The sequence below is a fragment of the Pogona vitticeps genome, chromosome 6, assembly GCF_051106095.1.
Source record: "Pogona vitticeps strain Pit_001003342236 chromosome 6, PviZW2.1, whole genome shotgun sequence".
NCBI classification, from domain to species: domain Eukaryota; kingdom Metazoa; phylum Chordata; class Lepidosauria; order Squamata; family Agamidae; genus Pogona; species Pogona vitticeps.
The window spans coordinates 36,214,591-36,233,702 of record NC_135788.1 but is presented as its reverse complement, the minus strand read 5'-3'; the positions used below and the strand labels follow the sequence as shown (position 1 = coordinate 36,233,702).

At 42.4% G+C, this 19,112-nt stretch overlaps 2 protein-coding genes across 4 annotated transcripts in view; both read left to right on the top strand.

The window, feature by feature from the left end:
- LOC144583456 (uncharacterized) overlaps positions 1-8,599 on the top strand; it is a 119,421-nt gene extending 110,822 nt beyond the window's left edge. The window contains exon 2 of the mRNA XM_078377225.1: positions 4,399-8,599. Within this exon, the coding sequence (XP_078233351.1) occupies positions 4,455-8,279 (3,825 nt within the window). The 5' untranslated portion in view covers positions 4,399-4,454 and the 3' untranslated portion in view covers positions 8,280-8,599. The remainder of the gene's footprint in view (positions 1-4,398) is intronic.
- The window catches only part of SKAP2 (src kinase associated phosphoprotein 2), a 137,861-nt gene that overhangs the window by 14,879 nt on the left and 103,870 nt on the right, over positions 1-19,112 (top strand). The gene's annotated exons all lie outside the window — the stretch shown is intronic.

Genomic DNA, 19,112 nt, shown 5'->3' with positions numbered 1-19,112 from the left:
TGATTCTTTACCAAACAGCAGATTGATGGGATGTTAGGTTTTACAGAAAGCTTTTTACTTAAAACTTTTTATTTCTTTTTCACAAATGGTTGGATTAAAAGAAGGAGATAAAACAACAATTTATTATGTGGCGTGTGTGGCTTTATAATCAGAATAACATCTTAAAATGTATCTGCATTAGAGATGGGGCTATTCATATTCATAGACAAATATCCCCGCACAGGTGGAAATAATGAGGATCCAGCCCCATGGGGCCAGACTGTCCACTCACAATTTTGCCACTGACGCGAGCTCATCAGACCTTCCTATCGCGCTGTTGTCCGCAATTGATTACCCACTCCTGGCAGGAGGCGGGATGACAAGCCTCTCTGCTAGGTTGGAGAGTGGCTAATTCATTGCAGAGAACAGTGTGATAGAAAGCCGCCACAGAGCTGGCGTCAGCGGTGAAATTGTGAGTGGACAGTCTGGCCCCATGGGGCCAGACCCTCATTATTTCCACCTGTGCAGGGGTATTCGTATAGAAATACGAATACCCCCATCTCTAGTTTGCATTGTACTCTAAATGTACTCCTTGCAGTGTACAAAGACCAGGAATATGAAGGTATGCGTTGTGTGCTGCTCAAGGGCCCCCAATGTCCTTCGAACCCCCAACTCCTGATGCTCTGGGAAAGAAATAATTTGCTCAAAAATTGCAAATCACCTCCTCCCCTGAAGCTGGTCTTTCCCCCTTTCTAGAAAAAGCCTTTGCCTTAAAACAGGCCCTTAAAACAGAATGGAGGAATTACAGTGGGGTCTTGACTTAAGAACGGCTTGAGTTAAGAACATTTTGACTTAAGAACCACTCTCATAGGAAAATATTGACTTGACTTAAGTACTTAGATTTGAGTTAAGAACTGAAAAAACCCACGTGGGAGGCAGGGAAAGTGCAAAAAGTGAACTTTCAGTTAACTGTTGGCCAGTGAAAAGGGTGCCTGTCTGCTTCCTCACTCCTTCCAGCGTTTAGAGAGTGGATTGGGAGACGGTCTTCAGGCTGCCTTGTACTGTACTTGCCTGGACTGTATTTTCCCTGCCTTCCCTTAACCTTTCTTGGCCTAAGAAAAAAAGAAACAAAATATCCCCCTCTAGTGGCAGAAGGCGGAATAGCAGCTTCTCATTAGTTTCTATGGACGGAAAAGAGCAGATACGGATTAAATGGTTTTCAATGCATTCCTATGGAAAATGCAGATTTGACTTGAGAACTTTTTGACTTGAGAACTGCCTTCCAATACGGATTAAGTTCTCAAGTCAAGACCCCACTGTATAGCATTTGCCATTTTGGATTGAAGGTTCTCCCCCAGTGGGGCAATTGCAGTGGTGGAGGGAAAGAGAAATAACCCTTAGAACCTCAAAAGTTGCACATACCTGATGTAGACACAGATCAGTTGAAGTATATTTGTGGATCTGTGTGAAAAAAGGGTTGCCTGTTGGCATGTGTTTGGCCACCATAAGGACAAAATGCTGTACTAGATAGGCCCTTTCATGACTTTTAGGTTTTTAATGCATATTCTTAGTGTTTCCTCAGAGAAAACTGTAATTTCATGGAAGTAGAATGTGTTCATGATGTGCTAAAAAGATTGTGTGATTAACAGGCAGAGCTGCATGAATTTATAGCAACACAATTTTCTGTTACTTTTCTTATTTTTTATAGCAGCACCCATTTATATCACTATTCTTGTTTCTACTCCTGTTTCCTGAATCAGCAGTACAGTGGTGCCTCGCTTAACGGGGGCTCCGTTTTACGATGAAATCGCATGACGACGAAGTTTTTGCGATTGCAAAAGCGATTTCAAAACGATGTTTCCTGTGGGGGAATTTCGATTCTCGCAAAACGATGATTTTCCTACAGCTGATTGGCGGTTTCATAATGGCCGCCGGATTAAAAAAAAGGCCACCCGCTTTATTCTGGGACAGATTCCTCGCTGCACAGGCAGTGAAAATGGCCGTGCTATGGAGTATCTTCGCTGGACGGTGAGTTTCAAGCCCATAGGAACGCATTAATCGGGTTTTAATGCATTTCTATGGGCTTTTTAATTTCGCTTTACGATGTTTTTGTTCTACAGCGATTTCGCTGGAACGAATTAACACCGTAATGTGAGGCACCACTGTAGTTACAGTTCATATATAAGGTGGGTACTTTGCCATTCCTGCACTTTATGCATGGCTCTATGTATTTCAATGCTATTGGTATCTTTATGGTCAACCTAGATTAAATGCAGGAGGTGTGTTAATGACTGCTGGTGGCTGTCACACCCTGGAGAATCCCCCACCATAGGAGAAAAAGACATGGTGTATGTCTTTTTGAGAGGGCAGTCCTGATTTGATTTCAAAAAGGTCCTGGGAAGGAAAGCTTTAAGCACCACTTTCCACTGCGATTTCAGCAAATATCACACCCTTCTACTCTATAATGATTGGAAGGCTGTTCACATACTTTCCATTTGACCTGAAGGCTTTTCTGCTCATTAGCGACACATTAATTTCCTTATCCTTGTAGGAGATGTTCTTTTGCACGCACCCTTTCCCCTTGAAAGTTGTGTCTCACGTCCTAATTTCTAATATGTTGAAGTGCAGTTTTAGAGATCACAAAGATGTTTCATTATCAGGCAAAACCAAAAGAAAAATAAAGAAAGAAGACAAAAATGTGGCACCTTAAAGATTAACTGCTATACTTTAACTGCTATGCTAATTTTTGCCAACTGTGGTCTTCTGTACTCTACATAAGACAAACAGATCATTCTCTGCACAAAAGAAATTAATGGACACAAATCAGACATCAGAAATGTTAGTGCATGAAAACCTGTTTCGAATCACTTTAATTTACATGCACACTCTGCACAAGACCTGAAAGTTGCCATTCTGGAGAAGAAAAATAACAGGACAAGAATCTAGAGAGAGGCAGCTGAGCTAAAATATGCACATGTGTTTAAAACCCATTTCAGTGGACTCAGTATAAGCCAAGGTTTCTTTTGTTGGTTGTTATGGGTTTTTCGGGCTCTTTGGCCGTGTTCTGAAGGTTGTTCTTCCTAATGTTTCCCCAGTCTCTGTGGCCGGCATCTTCAGAGGACAGCACTTTCTTTTGTTGTTGTTGTTTAGTCGTTAAGTCATGTCCGACTTTTTGCGACCCCATGAACCAGAACACACCAGGCCCTCCTGTCTTTCACTGCCTCCCGGAGTTGGGTCAAAGTCATGTTGGTAGCTTTGGTGACACTGTCCAACTATCTTATCCTCTGTCATCCCCTTCTCTTGCCTTCACACTTTCCAAACATCAGGGTGTTTTCCAGGGAGTCTTCTCTTCTCATGAGATGGCCAAAGTATTGGAGCCTCAGCTTCTAGATCTGTCCTTCCAGTGAGCGTTCAGGGTTGATTTCCTTCAGAATGGATAGGTTTGTTTTCCTTGCAGTCCAGGGGACTCTCAAGAGTCTACTCCAGCATCACAATTCAGAAGCATCTGTTACATAACAGCACTGATGTTACCTGTCTGTCATGGGTTTGGAGGGAAAGTTCCATCCTATGGGGAGTGGAAGGCGGGACATCAGGAGGAGGGGCTGTACTGTATATATAGGTGGAGCGTGTGTGGTGAAGAGAGATGCTGAGAGACACTGGGATGTGACGAAGCAGCAGCTGGGAAGAAGAAGCTGTTGTGGGAGTCTGTGTGTCAGACAGGGTACTTCTGTGTGTCAGAGTACCAACCTGATAGGTTCAGGTGTCTGTTGGTTAGCCAGAACTGATAGGTTCAGGGTCTGTGCTTTAAGTTAAGGGTTCTGGGTGAACCAAACTGTATGCTTGTATGAGTGAGAATAAGCCACGTTACTTTATTTTATTCACCTGATTGTTTATTTTTCCCTGTGTGTATTTAAAATAAACCTTATTCTTTTTATTGTTTAAAAATCCATCCCTGGTCTGTGTGACTTCTTAAAGGGAATGGTTGGTGGCAGCTTAGTAACTGTGTGACATATCCCAGTAGGTCTGGGTTTGTCACATTGATTGGTGTCCAGCGTGTGGGATACGACTGGTCCAGTTGTCCAGTGGTCCAGCAAAGCCTTGGCAGGTGTGCCCAGAGCAAGGGGGGTCTAGTCAGGGACAGTCTGAGGCGCGTAGGTAATCTTCTAGGTGTACCTCACGGGGAGGTGCACTAGTGGAAGAACGTGCCAACTGGGGAGACTTAGATTAAGGTGCTCTGAGGCAGCCTAGTTTTGGCGGGAAAAAGCTGAGGCAAAACTGCGTAGTAACAGTGATCTAGCTTGCCAGCTGAGAGGCCCAGCAGAGGGGGGTAGGCTCTGACTCGATACTGTTGCAAGTTAGTGCTGAAGAACAGCAGCAATCTCTAGGGAGAGCTGGTTCTGAGGCAAGAAGGAAAAAAAGTGGTCGTTTTATTTTGAGGCTTGACTTTTTAAAGCAGCCTGTTCTGAGGGGGGATTATGCCCTTGACTCGAAGCCAGATGGCAGAAATGAGTGATGTGAAAGACCCCCAGATTGACCAAGGTTCTGAGGATGAATTTGGCTCAGTGCAAGGTGACAGCACAGGAGAGCAGAACCCAGAACTTAGAAAAATACTCATAGCCCAACAGCATGAACTGAGGGTGAGGGAAATGGAGGAAAGGGAAAGAGAGAAACAGCGGCAATTTGAATTAGAGAGAGAGAGAATGGAGAGGGAGGAAAGATTGGAGAGAGAGAAAATGGCGTTTGAATTAAGAAAACTGGAACTGATGAACCAGAACAATAATAACAATAGGGATTCTGAGGGAGGCCAATTGTCTAAGGCTGACCTGAAGAAATTCCCTGTGTACCACAAGGGAGATTGTCCCGAGGTGTTCTTTTCCTTAGTGGAAAGAGCGTTTGTGGACTTCTCAGTGAGGGAAACTGAGAAGATGACCATCATGCGGTCTTTAATCAGTGGTAGCCTGGCTGAGGTTTATGCCGAGATGCCTGAGGAACTGATGAAAGATTTTGCAGAATTTAAAAAACTGGTGTTTGCCAGACATGGGATAAATGCAGAGCAGCTGAGACAAAGATTCAGGTCCCTCACCAAGAAGCCAGAGCAGACTTTTACCCAAGTGGGGGCCCAATTGGTGAGGCTGCTTGAGAAATGGCTATCGCAGGAAGGGACAGAGACCTATGAGCAGCTTAAAGACTTGATAGCACTGGAACAGTTCTATTCAGTCCTGCATGGGGAATTGAAATTCCAGGTGAGGGAAAGGAAACCGAAATCTGTGGCAGCAGCCGCAGAGATCGCAGATTTTATTTCCCAAATAAGAAAGCCCTTGGGTGAGGGGAAATCTGTAGGTAAACCCAAAGAAACCTACAGCAAGTACTCTCAGGGACCAGGGAAAAGCCAGCAAGGGGGAGGGGCCCATGGTGAAGGGAAGCCCTCAGACATGAAACCAAGACCTCAGATTTTGGAGGGAAAAGCAAAACAAGATGAGAGAGAATCAAAATACACCAGAAAATGTTATTTCCGTCAGGGAAAGGGTCATCTAATCTCAGATTGTGAGAAATTAAAGCAGCTAAAAGGAATGGTGCCTCAGGAGTCTAGTGGGACCAAGCCAAAAGCTGTGTTCTGTGTCCAGAAAGAGCAAGACTCGTTGTCACTGAGGGAGCCTGTTGCCATGGCTACTCAGTCTGGAACAGCTACCGCTGCTGATCAGGCTGAGGAAAATGGTCCTCTTGTGGAGGTAAAGCGCTGCTTGCTGATAAAAACAGATTCTCAGTTGTTTGAGACAGCAGGGGTGGACGTAGGAATACTTGACCGTCAGTATAGGGGGCTGCGGGACACTTGTTCCCAGGTAACCCTGTGCCATCCAGATATTATTCCTAGGGAGTTTATAATCCCAAATGAGAGCATAAAGGTGGCAGGGATTGAGGGGCAGGTAATCTCTCTGCCAGTAGCAGAGGTACCTGTCAACTTTCAAGGCTGGAGGGGAGATTGGCGGCTAGCGATTTCATCGACTCTGCCAGCAGCCGTGCTCGTGGGAAATGACCTGGCTGAACATGTGAAACGGGTGCTAGTGATTACACGCTCACAAGCCACCACAGGGACAGTTCAGGGGGGTAATGGTGAGCCAGAGACGGAAGCAGAGGGGAGTTCAGAAGCTGTGGTGGAAACCTTAACCACAGACAGCAGATTTGGACAGGAGCAAAAGGCAGACGCCACTCTCCAAAAGTGTTTTGAACAGGTGACTGACGCCCAGCTAACACCTGAAACCCCAGTGAGATTTCTGGAGAAAAAGGGGATTTTATATAGGGAGACCCTGAGGAATATCTCAAAAGGGGGAGATGGGATCAGAAGTCAGCTGGTGGTACCTGAAAAGTATCGCCCCATGATCTTACAAAGGGGTCACTCTGACATGTCTGCTGCACACTTAGGGGCGAAAGGGCCCCTTGATTTGATCAAACAAAATTGGGAGCAGATCACCCAGGATGACCCACAAGACGTTGTGACATACATAGACACCTTGATGAATGACCTAAGGAGAAATCTAGAGCTGGCAGCAGAAAACCTGCAAGCTCAGAAGGTCAGACAGAAAACATGGTATGACCACAAAGCTAGAGAGAGGCACTTTGACCCAGGGGAGGAAGTGCTTTGGCTTAGGCCCTGCAGAGAGAATAAACTGCAGCTCAAATGGGCAGGACCATATAGGGTCATTTCCAAGATGTCAGACCTGAACTACCTTATAGAGCAGGAGGAGAACCAAGCAAGGAGGGTGGTTCATGTGAATGCCCTAAAACCCTACTACAGAGGGGAACAGAGGGTTTTATTTGCGATAAAAGCAGCTGAGAGTGAGGAAGCGGAATTACCCTTCTGGGAGGGTAGAGGGGAAGTAAAATACAACCCAGAGGAGGTAAAGATCAGTCCTGCACTCACCCAAGACCAGCAGCAAGAACTAAAAATGCTGCTTAGTAAATATCAACAGGTGTTTTCCAACAAGCCGGGGATAGTGAAGGGAGTGATGCATCGGATCCACACAGGGGATGCACCCCCGCAGGCAGTATCCCCATACCGAGTAACGGGACCCTATAGGGACAAGGTGCGGAAGGAGCTGGACGAGATGCTTAGAGAGAACATAATCGTCCCCTCTTCTAGTCCTTGGTCCTCTCCGATAGTCCTTGTGGACAAGCCTGATGGGAGCATTAGGTTTTGTGTTGATTACAGGAAATTAAACCGTGTAACCACTCCTGATGCCTACCCAATGCCCAGGCTAGACAACCTGATTGAAACCATAGGGGGTTGTCGGTTCATCTCATCATTGGACCTGGTAAAGGGATATTGGCAATTAAGAATTGATCCCAGGGATCAAGAAAAGACTGCCTTTTGCAGCCCTTTTGGTCTCTATGAGTTTCGAGTCCTGAGCTTTGGTCTTAGAAATGCACCAGCCACCTTCCAAAGGCTGATGGACCAGACCTTGGCAGGGCTCAGTGACTTTACAGTGGCCTACATTGACGACATAGGGATCTTCAGTAATACCTGGGAAGATCACCTGATACACCTGGAGTTAGTGCTGCAGAGGTTAAGTGCAGCAGGGCTAACAGTAAAGGCCAGCAAGTGTCAGCTGGGTAGCCCAGAAATAAAATACTTGGGTCACATGGTAGGGGGAGGAATGATAAAACCCCTGGAGGCCAAAATAGAAGCTGTTCGTGATTGGCCTAGACCCAACACCAAGAAAAAAATCAAATCATTTCTTGGGTTGGTGGGCTACTACAGAAAGTTCATCCCGAGGTTTAGCGAGATTGCGGCTCCGCTGACCGATCTGACGAGGAAGACGGCTGATGACCGCATCCCGTGGACCAGCGACTGTGAGGCGGCGTTCCAGAGGTTGAAGGAGGCGTTAATCAACTATCCTGTGCTGCGCGCTCCAGACTTCGACCGGGAGTTCATCATCTACACAGATGCGTCTAACAGCGGGGTAGGAGCAGTTCTGTGCCAGGAGGATGAGAATGGTGACCAACATCCAGTGTCCTACCTGAGTAGGAAACTTCAAAAAGGTGAGAGACATTTGGCAACCGTGGAGAAGGAGTGTTTGGCCATAGTCTACGCGATCCAGAAGGCCAAGCCTTACATCTGGGGAAGACATTTTATTCTGTGTACTGACCATTCACCATTGCAATGGTTAAAGACAATGAAAACCCACAATGGCAAACTTATGAGGTGGGCTTTAAACCTACAGGACTATGACTTTGAAGTGAAGGTGGTCAGAGGGTCAGTGAACTGTGTTGCTGACGCCTTATCAAGAAGACCTGAAGAATGAAGACGGCGAAAGAACATGGACTATGTGTATATAATGGTGAACAAAAAGTTAAATGTACCTGGTTTTGAATTGGTTTGTATGAATAAAGGTAAATTGATGTAATGTATATGGTAAATGTTTAAATGCCTATTTGCTATGGTTAACTTAGAGTGTAAGTATAAGTAAGTATGCTATGGTATGTATAACTGTTGTTGTGTATTTTATCCAGGTTGTTTTTTGGTGAAAAGCACGTTAGCTTTCCCCCTACAAAACAACTTATAAAGAGGGGAGGTGTTACATAACAGCACTGATGTTACCTGTCTGTCATGGGTTTGGAGGGAAAGTTCCATCCTATGGGGAGTGGAAGGCGGGACATCAGGAGGAGGGGCTGTACTGTATATATAGGTGGAGCGTGTGTGGTGAAGAGAGATGCTGAGAGACACTGGGATGTGACGAAGCAGCAGCTGGGAAGAAGAAGCTGTTGTGGGAGTCTGTGTGTCAGACAGGGTACTTCTGTGTGTCAGAGTACCAACCTGATAGGTTCAGGTGTCTGTTGGTTAGCCAGAACTGATAGGTTCAGGGTCTGTGCTTTAAGTTAAGGGTTCTGGGTGAACCAAACTGTATGCTTGTATGAGTGAGAATAAGCCACGTTACTTTATTTTATTCACCTGATTGTTTATTTTTCCCTGTGTGTATTTAAAATAAACCTTATTCTTTTTATTGTTTAAAAATCCATCCCTGGTCTGTGTGACTTCTTAAAGGGAATGGATGGTGGCAGCTTAGTAACTGTGTGACATATCCCAGTAGGTCTGGGTTTGTCACAGCATCAATTCTTCTTTATGGCCCAGCTCTCACTTCCATACATCGCTGCTGGAAAAACCATAGCTTTTACTTCGTGGACCTTTATTGGCAAGTTGATGTCTCTGCTTTTTAAGATGCTGTCGAGGTTTGTCATTGCTTTCTTCCCAAGAAGCAGGCGTCTTTTAATTTTGTGGCTGCTGTCCCCATCTGCAGTGACCATGGAGCCCAAGAAAGTAAAATCTGTCACTGCCTCCATATCTTCCCCTTCTGTTTGCCAGGAGCTGATGGGACCAGTGCCCATGATCTTAGTTTTTTTCATATTGAGCTTCACACTATTTTTGGCGCTCTCCTCTTTCACCCTCATTAAGAGGTTCTTTAATTCCTCCTCAGTTTCTACCATCAGAGTGGTATCATCTGCATATCTGAGGTTGTTGATATTTCTTCCAGCAATCTTAATTCTGGTTTCCAATTCCTCTAGTCCAGCCTTCTGCATGATGTATTCTGCATATAAGTTAAATGAGCAAGGGGACAATATACAACCATGTCGTACTCCTTTTCCAATTTTAAACCAATCTGTTGTTCCATATCCAGTTCTAACTCTTGCTTCCTGTCCCACCTATAGATTTCTCAGGAGATAGGTAAGGTAGTCACAGTCTCCCATTTCTTTAAGGACTTGACATAGTTTGCTGTGGTCCACACAGTCAAAGGCTTTTGCGTTGTCAATGAAGCAGAGGTACAGTGGTGCCTCGCTTGACGACGATAATTCATTCCAGCAAAATCGCTGTAGAATGAAATCGTCGTCAAGCGAAAGAAGCCCATTGAAATGCATTGAAAACTGTTCAATGCGTTTCAATGGGCGAAATACCTCACCGTCCAGCGAAGATCCTCCATAGGGTGGCTATTTTCTGGTGCCTGTATAGCGAGGAATCCATCCTTAACACATCGTGGAGCCATTTTGCACAGCGGGCGGCCATTTTGAGAGCTGCCAATCAGCTGTTTTTGGATCATCGTTTAGCGAAAATTGGTTCCCGAAGCAGGGAACCGATCGCCGTCAAGTGGATTTTTCCCATTTAAACATCGTTTTGCGATTGCAAAAGTGATCACAAAAACCTCATCGTTAAACGGATTCATCATGGAGCGGGGTAATCGTTAAGCGCGGCACCACTGTAGACATTTTTCTGGAACTCTCTGGCTTTCTCCATAATCTAGCGCATGTTAGCAATTTGGTCTTGAGTTCCTCTGCCCCTTCGAAATCCAGCTTGTATTTCTGGGAGTTCTTGGTCCACATACTGCTGAAGCTTACCTTGTAGGATTTTGAGCACAACCTTCCTAGTATGTAAAATGAGTACAGTTGTACAGTAGTTGGTGCATTCTTTGTCACTGCCCTTCTTTGGGAGGTTTCCAGACTTGCTGGCATATTGAGCGTAGCACCTTAACAGCGTCATCTTTTAAGATTTTAAATAGTTCAACTGGAAAGCCATCACCTCCACTAGCCTTGTTGTTAGCCATGCTCTCTAAGGCCCACTTGACTTCACTCTCCAGGATGTCTGGCTCAAGGTCAGCAACCATACTCTCTTTGTTGTCCGGGATATGCAAATCTTTCTGGTATAATTCCTCTGTGTATTCTTGTCACCTCTTCTTGATTTCTTCTGCTTCTGTTAGGTCCCTACCATTTTTTCCTTTATCATGTCCATCTTTGCACAAAATGTTCCTTTTATATTTCCAATTTTTAAACAGATCTCTGGTTTTTCCCTTTCTATTATTTTTCTCTGTTTCTTTGCACTATTCATTTAAGAAGGTTCAAGTTCAAGTTTATTGTATTAGCTAAAAGCCGTCACAATTTTTTAAATATTTTTTTTCATCAACTACGAATAAGGTAGAAAATACAAAGGGTAAAAGGGAGTAGGGGGGAAGAAAAAGGGTTGGGGGGGTAGGAGAACACAAAGTATACAATCATCCAATCTGTTCATGCTACGATAACAAATCAACTTTCTGCTTCTTTACAATTTGATTACCCTCCAGCTTTCAACTTACAGTTACGTCTTAGTGTTGGAGTAACATAGATTTAAACTATCTGGGGACTCTTATTTAAGCTATTTAAGTACCTTTTTATTCATAGATAATAATACAATATCATCAACATATATAACGCTTGCAATCTTATAGTTCCCAATTGAGGGGGGGATGATCTGGATGGTTTAAAGCTGTTAAAATGTTATTAATATAAAGGTTAAAAAGTAGGGATGCGAGTAAGCACCCCATTTAAGAAGGCCCTCTTGTCTCTACTTGCTATTCTTTGGAAATCTGCATTTAAGTTCTGTAACTTTCCATATCTCCCTTGCATTTTGTTTCCCTTCTCTTCTCTGCTATTTGTAAGGCCTCGTTGGACAGCCACTTTGCTTTCTTGCATTTCCTTTTCTTTGAGATGGTTTTTGTTGCTGCCTCCTGTACAATGTTACGAGCCTCCATGGATAGTTCTTCAGGCACTCTGTCCACCAAATCTAGTTCCTTAAACCTGTTCTTCACTTCCACTGTGTATTCATAAGGGATTTGGCTTAGATTATACCTGAGTAGCCCATTGGTCTTTCCTACTTTCTTCAGTTTAAGCTTGAGTTTTGCTATGAGAAGCTGATGAGCAGAGCCACAATCAGCTCCAGGTCTTGTTTTTGCTGACTATATAGAGCTTTTCCATCTTTAGCTGCAGAGAATGTAATCAATCTGATTTCAGTATTGCCCACCTGGTGATGTCCTCCTGTAGAGTTGCCTCTTGTATTGTTGGAAAAGAGTGTTTGTGATGACCAGCTTGTTCTCCTGACAAAACTCTATTAGCCTTTGCCCTGCTTCATTTTGAACTCCAAAGCCAAGCTTACCCGTTGTTCCTTTTATCTCTTGACTCCCTACTTTAGCATTCCAATCCCCTATAATGAGAAAAATATCTTTCTTTGGTGTCATTTCTAGAAGGTGTTGTAAGTCTTCATAGAATCGGTCAATTTCAGCCTCTTCAACATTGGTGGTTGGTGCATAAACTTGAATTACTGTGATGTTGAAAGGTCTGCCTTGGATTCGTATTGACATCATTCTATCATTTTTGAGATTATTTCCCATTATAGCTTTTCTCACTCTTTTGATGACTATGTGGGCTACTCCATTTCTTCTACACGATTCTTGCCCACGATAGTAGATATGATAATCGTCTGAATTGAATTTGCCCATTCCCGTCCATTTTCATTCACTGACACGCAGGATGTCAATGTTTATTCTTGCCATCTCCTGTTTGACCCCATCCAGCTTCCCAAGATTCATAGATCTTACATTCCAGGTCCCTATGCAGTATTTTTCTTTGCAGCATCAAACTTTCCTTTCACTTCCAGGCACATCCACAGCTGAGTGTCCTTTCAGCTTTGGCCCAACCACTTCATCAGCTCTGGAGCTACTTGCACTTGTCCTTCGCTCTTCCTCAGTAGCATGTTGAACGCCTTCCGACCTGAAGGGCTCACCTTCCAGTGTCATATCTTTTAGCCTTTTGTTTTTGTCCATGGAGTTTTCTTGGCAAAGATACTGAAGTGGCTTGCCAGTTCCTGCTCCAGGTGGATCGCATTTAGTCAGAACTCTCCACTATGACCTATCCGTCTTGGGTATCTCTGCATGTCACAACCCATAGCTTCTCTGAATTACTCAAGCCCCTTCGCCATGACAAGGTAGCAATCCGTGAAGGGGTAATATTTCTTAGGTCATTATAAAATATACAATATTGTGTTAAATCTGCTGAAATTTCCAGCTATTGTACATATGCTGTTGAACTATGCAATGATTCATATACTATTTCCTTACTATATACCACTGCCACCTCACAGGATGCCACTGGTGGTCAGAGATACTTATTCCAATATTGTTCCTTCTTGTTACTTATAGCTTGGGATTAATTTAATTACCCATCATTGTCTTGTTTTACAGAACATTGCTTCCTGAGAGGGGAACCAAATAGCAAGAAAGGTTTTAAAGTTCATTGCCAGGTCAACAACTTGTGCCCAAATACAATATCTGATTTGTGGCCATGTATAAATATTTGCCTGTAGTGCTACTGTTATGTCTGAGGAAATGGACTTGTCCATGAAAGTTCACATTAAAATATAGCAGTTAGTCTTTAAGGTACCATCACATTTCTGCCTTCTTTATTTTTTTGTTTTTGTGTGATATTCTAGCACAGACTAACCTTTTCTAAAATTGCTACAGTACAGAGGTTTCAGAATCTGTATTTCTCTTTAAGAAATGCTCAGCTCCTAATATTAATAAATCATAAGCTTGTATAGAAATAGTGGGAACAGAACAAACAGCCAGCTTTCACCCTTCTTGTGCTTTTCATTATTTGTTATCCATTTGTAAAACTGTTCAGCTCTCCTATAATTGGCATAACCTCAATGCAAGTGTTTCTGAATTCACAAGGAGATTTACCGTTTTTTTCTGTGTAGAAGACGCCCCCTTTTCCAACCCAAAATCAAGAAACCAGTATTTTAAACATAAATCAGAACATGTTTTTATTTAGTAATTCAGTAATATTTACGTACCAGTACTGTCATATTATGTGTCAGCTTTGAGCATTTTACTTTATTTAGCCTCTGGGCTCAGAATGCTTCAACATTACCAGTCCTTGTTGCATCTGAGCACTGCCTACATGTTCCACCCCTCACGAGGTGTGCGCCAATTGGTTTGTTCAGGATCAGCTGACATCAATTACACAAGGCTCATGATTGGAGGAAGCTAAGTCTCGTGGTTAGAGGCAGCTAAGCCTCATGATTAAAGGAAGCCTGTTTGCAGAGGTAAGGCATGGAAGTTTCGCAGTCAGGCGGTTCTCTCCTCAGCTTCTGTGTATAAGACGACTCTCAATTTTTAGTCTAAAGATTTTAGATAAAAGTATTGTCTTATACAAGGAAAAATACAGTGGTGCCTCACATAACGAGTGCACCGTTTAACAACAAATCTGCATAGCGATCTATTTTTTGCAATCGCTAATGCGATCGCATTGCGATGTTTTGAATGGGAAAACATCGCATTGCGATGATCGATTTTCGCATTGCGATGTTTTTAGAACAGCTGGTTGGCGGTTCCAAAATGGCTGCCGGTTGCCCAAAATGGCTGCCACAAGCATTTCCATGCGGTTCCCTTGCTTACTGAGGTGGCGAAAATGGCGGCGCTATGGAGGATCTTCGCTGAATGGTGAGTTTTCGCTCCATAGGAAGTTTAATGCGTTCCTGTGGGGTTTTTAGTTCCGTTTAGCAACGATTCCGGATAGCGACGATTAATCCAGAATGGATTAACGTCGCTATGCAGGGCACCACTGTACAGTAATGTTAACTCTGGAAATAGTCTAACCCTTAAAATAAAGGGGACATGTGGCCCTCCAGATAACGGACTACAGCTTGCATGATTCGTTATCACTGCATGTGCTCACTCGGGCTGATAAATGCTTCTGTCTAGCATCTGGAGGACTGGACTGTATGAAGTTTGGAAAAGTTACTTTGTGGGACTCCAGCGTCCCCAGTCACTATGGCCATGCTTGCTCAGGACTCCAGGATTCACAGTCCATAAAACTAAATATCTCAACTTTTCATACTTCCTATGTATACTTAATTAAATTAAGGGAGCATTAGACTTGGGCCATGGAATCTCAATCTAACTCATCAAGAAAACTGTTATGATAAAGTGGTATGCCCTCCACATGCTATCTCCAGGTGATTTTTGTGAAAGTTCCTTGTCAGTGAGGTGATAACTTACACCCATTGTGTCTCTAATATAACTTGTTCCATCTTCTCCTAATCAAGTTCCCTATAGACATCTTAGACTGTAAACATTATTTCCCCAGCCAGTGTGGCAAAGACATATTTTAGCAGCTGCATTTCAGTTCTCAAACATAACAGTTTTTCACAATCTTAAATGTCCTTAACTAATTGTGCCAGTGTCCCCCATTCTGATGCCCTCCAGGGTTTTAGACTACAGCTCCCACATTTCTCGGTTAAATTTATAGTCCGAAACATATGGAGGACATCAAGTTGGAGAAGGTTCACTTAATAATGCATCCACACTCTTTAGTTTAGATCTCTTGGTTTCTAACTTTCTTGCATTGTCAGATGTACAAAATGTTAGCCTGCATATAATTTAGCATAACGTTAAAGCTTATGCCAAATAAATAAGTTAGTCTTTAAGGTGGTACGGGACTGTCTGTTACCATGGCTACCCTTCTAGTTTTGGAAGAGGCAGCCGCCGCTTCTAGTAGCGTTGGTGATCTAAGGCACTGGTTCTTAACCTTGGGTTACTCAGGAGTTTTGGACTGCACCTCCCAGAGGCCTTCACCACAATCTGGGCTGACTGGGGTTTCTGGAAATTGCAGTTCAAAAGCATCTGAGTAACAAAGGTTAAGAACCACTGATCTAAGGTGAAATATTCCAGTGGAAAACTTTAACAGAATTTTTTCTACTGCTATACTTTTTTAAATAAAAAAACCCAAAAAGTCATATTCCACCGATTTATACAAAATTAGCTTTCCTGCACTCAGTAAAATTGGGGGTGAAATGAGTTGATACAATGTCAGTTTCAAAAGTATAATTAAAGTTTTCAGGTGACTTTCCCTTGAAAGTCTTCATGTAATGTAAAGGTCTTTCAGCATGTCAGAATTAATATATTAATATTTTTCAGTGCTACTGAATTGTGATGTAAATATTTACAAGGATTCCAATAAAAACTTTTCTGGATTTGTTTGTTTTTCCTGTAAAATAAAATCTACATTAAATATGCTTATTTTAGTTATTTTTCTTTAAGATCACTTTTGAGCCATTTCATTTGCAGACCACCATCTAAACATTGTACTCTGCAGAGAACTAGAGATCTGGAAGATCTCACAATAACAACTGTTTGTTTCTACATGGTATTGACTGAAGCATATTTTGGTGATTACTTTTTCAGTGATTCTGTGACAGAAAGCAAATATTGACTAAACCTCGAGTTCTAAACCAGTTATAAGGAACTGGTAAGGAATTGCAAGTAACTATAAAAAAATAATTTCTTGACATTCAGCTGATGCGAAATCAACGTGAAATCTTTATTGAGATAACTTGGCATTAAAGGGTAGCTTCCATTCATAATGGATTAAAGTGTCTCACTTCCCGTATTAGCACAGCACCATTATCCACTACGATCAATAAGCAAATACATACTACAAATGAAAAAATGTTGTTTAAGAAAGAAGGGTCAGGTACTGGGTGTCATATTACAGGCAACTTAAAATATTCTCACATGAAAACATAAGTGTTTAAATCACGGAAGAAAGAAAATAGGAACTGTTCCCCCTCCCTTCTTTTCCGGTAACCATTAACCGTGTTTAATTAATGAAACTTTTTCAGAGTTCCAGGATAAATCAAAGGTTGTTCAGGGGAAACCATATTAATGAATATTAGCCTCTTAATTATCCTCCTGGTTATATCAGTGGGACACGTTCGTGCCTTTTCTTTGTGTAATAACTTTTTATAAAGAAGTATTTTTAAACTGATCATTAATTTTATGACTGAAGAAATGAGATGCAAAATTTATGCTGTTGTCATTGGCACAGGCTCAAGGCACCACTGACATTATGCATGATTATAGTGGAATAGCTGCCCGCTAATGAGTCTATAGACATTTTGTTTGAACATGCCTTGCTTCTAGATGTCTGATTAGGCTGTAATGCTTTCAATTATGCGGGCAAATTGTATTGGATCCATCTACCTGATGCTTATTGTTCCTTTGTAGTTCAGTATTCTGTTACACAGATACCAACGGAACACTTTCCTTTATTGATTTCTTTCCCCTTTTAGATATACTGGTAGACACGTGGCACCTGTCAAGGGGACAAAATTTGTGTCTTGGCAGCTCAACAGTGACTCGTCACACTGAATGGATGAGCAGCATTTATAATTTTAGATGTGGTTCCCTTTGACACTTGCTTCATAATGTTTGCGCCTGGCAAAAATGTTTGACAAATATGTAATTAAAAAAAATAGTACACACAATTGACACATTGTTTCTGTCTTTGACCCATGCAGTATTTTTGTAAAGGATAGTTCTTTTCTCCACGCCCTTGTATCAAAGAGTGCTCTGCTAGAGAGGGGTGTGTATGCATTTTGTATGTATTGTCTAAATTATTTGGGAAGAAGTCGGTCACTTACCCTTACCTTCTTGAACTATGGAACACGATTGTCTTTTTGGTGTTTTTAGTGCCATGTTACAGATTTAAAGGTCTGAGTAGGTTTCTAGGATGTTCTTGATGTTGCTTTCCCCAGAGTATTAAGAATCACATTGAGATCTGTGTATGTTTTGTGAATGGAAAAACTTCAACAAACTGTTGAATCTAAATTCTGCAAATATGGATACAATACAAAAATGATAAATAAATATTGTTAGAAGCCCTGTTGGATCAGACTAAGAAGTCCACCATTCTTTATTCTATTATACAGTGCCCAATCAGATGCATCTGGGAGGCCCAAAGGTAGGACATGAAGCCAAAAACCTTTTATCATTGTTTCCCTCAAATACCTAGAATTCATTGACACAGTGCCACTGAATATAAATGTTCTTTCACAATCATTTTTCCACTCCCACAAGTAACAAGCAGAGTCAGATGAGTTTTATAGGGCACTGAAACATTGTCTTCTGTAAATGATGTGTGGAATCTTGTGACATACTTCTAAGGCCCTCTATGAGACCATAATTGCTACATCTGGGACTACATTCTTCAGGTCCATTGTCTTCATGTGGAATGGTTGGAAATGAATGTCCCATGTTCCACTGTTTACAAGTGGAACTGTACATTGTCGATATTATGGGAAGAAACTGTAGTCAGTTTTTTCCATTTTGGAGCAATTTATTCTGCTCTTCCTTGCCCTTGAGACCGTCCCGGAGTGGCCCTACATTTCTTGAAATGGTTTAGGGTTTTCTTCTTGTTTGGCATTTTAAGCAACTTAAGTCTAGCCATCCTTTACATTTGCCACAATGTTCTTGACTTAGAATCATTCTGGGGCATTGAGGGAAGGCAAACACATGGCCACATGCAGGGTCCTATGTCATTGGAAGTGCTGCCACTGCAAATAACTAAGTGCCCCAGGAGCTACTGACCAGGACAGGGCTCAAAAAACAGTATTTTACCAGGAGAACTTTCAAACCTGCACCCAGCCTTGTTAGATACAGTGGGGTCTTGACTTGAGAACTTAATCCGTATTGGAAGGCGGTTCTCAAGTCAAAAAGTTCTCAGGTCAAATCTGCATTTCCCATAGGAATGCATTGAAAACCATTTGATCCGTATCTGCTCTTTTCCATCCCTAGAAACTAATGGGAAGCTGCTATTCTGCCTTCGACCACTAGAGGGGAATATTTTGTTTCTTTTTTTCTTAGGTCAAGAAAGGTTCAGGGAAGGCAGGGAAAATACAGTCCAGGCAGTACAGTACCAGGCAGTCTGAAGACTGTCTTCCAATCCACGCTCTAAATGCTGGGAGGAGTGAGGAAGCAGACAGGCACCCTTTTCACTGGCCAACAGTTAACTGAAAGTTCAAATTTTGCACTTTCCCTGCCTCCCACGTGGGTTTTTTTTTCAGTTCTTAACTCAAATCTAAGTATGTAAGTCAAGTCAATATTTTCCTATGAAAGCGGTTCTTAAGTCAAAATGTTCTTAACTCAAGCCGTTCTTAAGTCAAGACCCCACTGTACTTGTGGCAAAGAATGTTGAAAACATGTGATGTAATGTCTGTTGGATAAACTTCTGAAGTCTCTGGAGGAATGAGAGATAGCATAAAATTACACAAATGTAGATCTACGAACATAGAAGGAACAGTGGTGGATACAACTAGAGACCTATCTAGTCAAGCATTTTATTCACACAGTGGCAGGGGGAAAGAACCTTAATTTTTTTAAAAAACACCCTTCATTTTCCACAGAAACTGATGTACAGAGAGACGTATTGCCTTTAATACCGCAGGGAATTTATAGCTACTCTGAATAATAGCCTGTGATAGTTTTGTCCTTCATGAATTT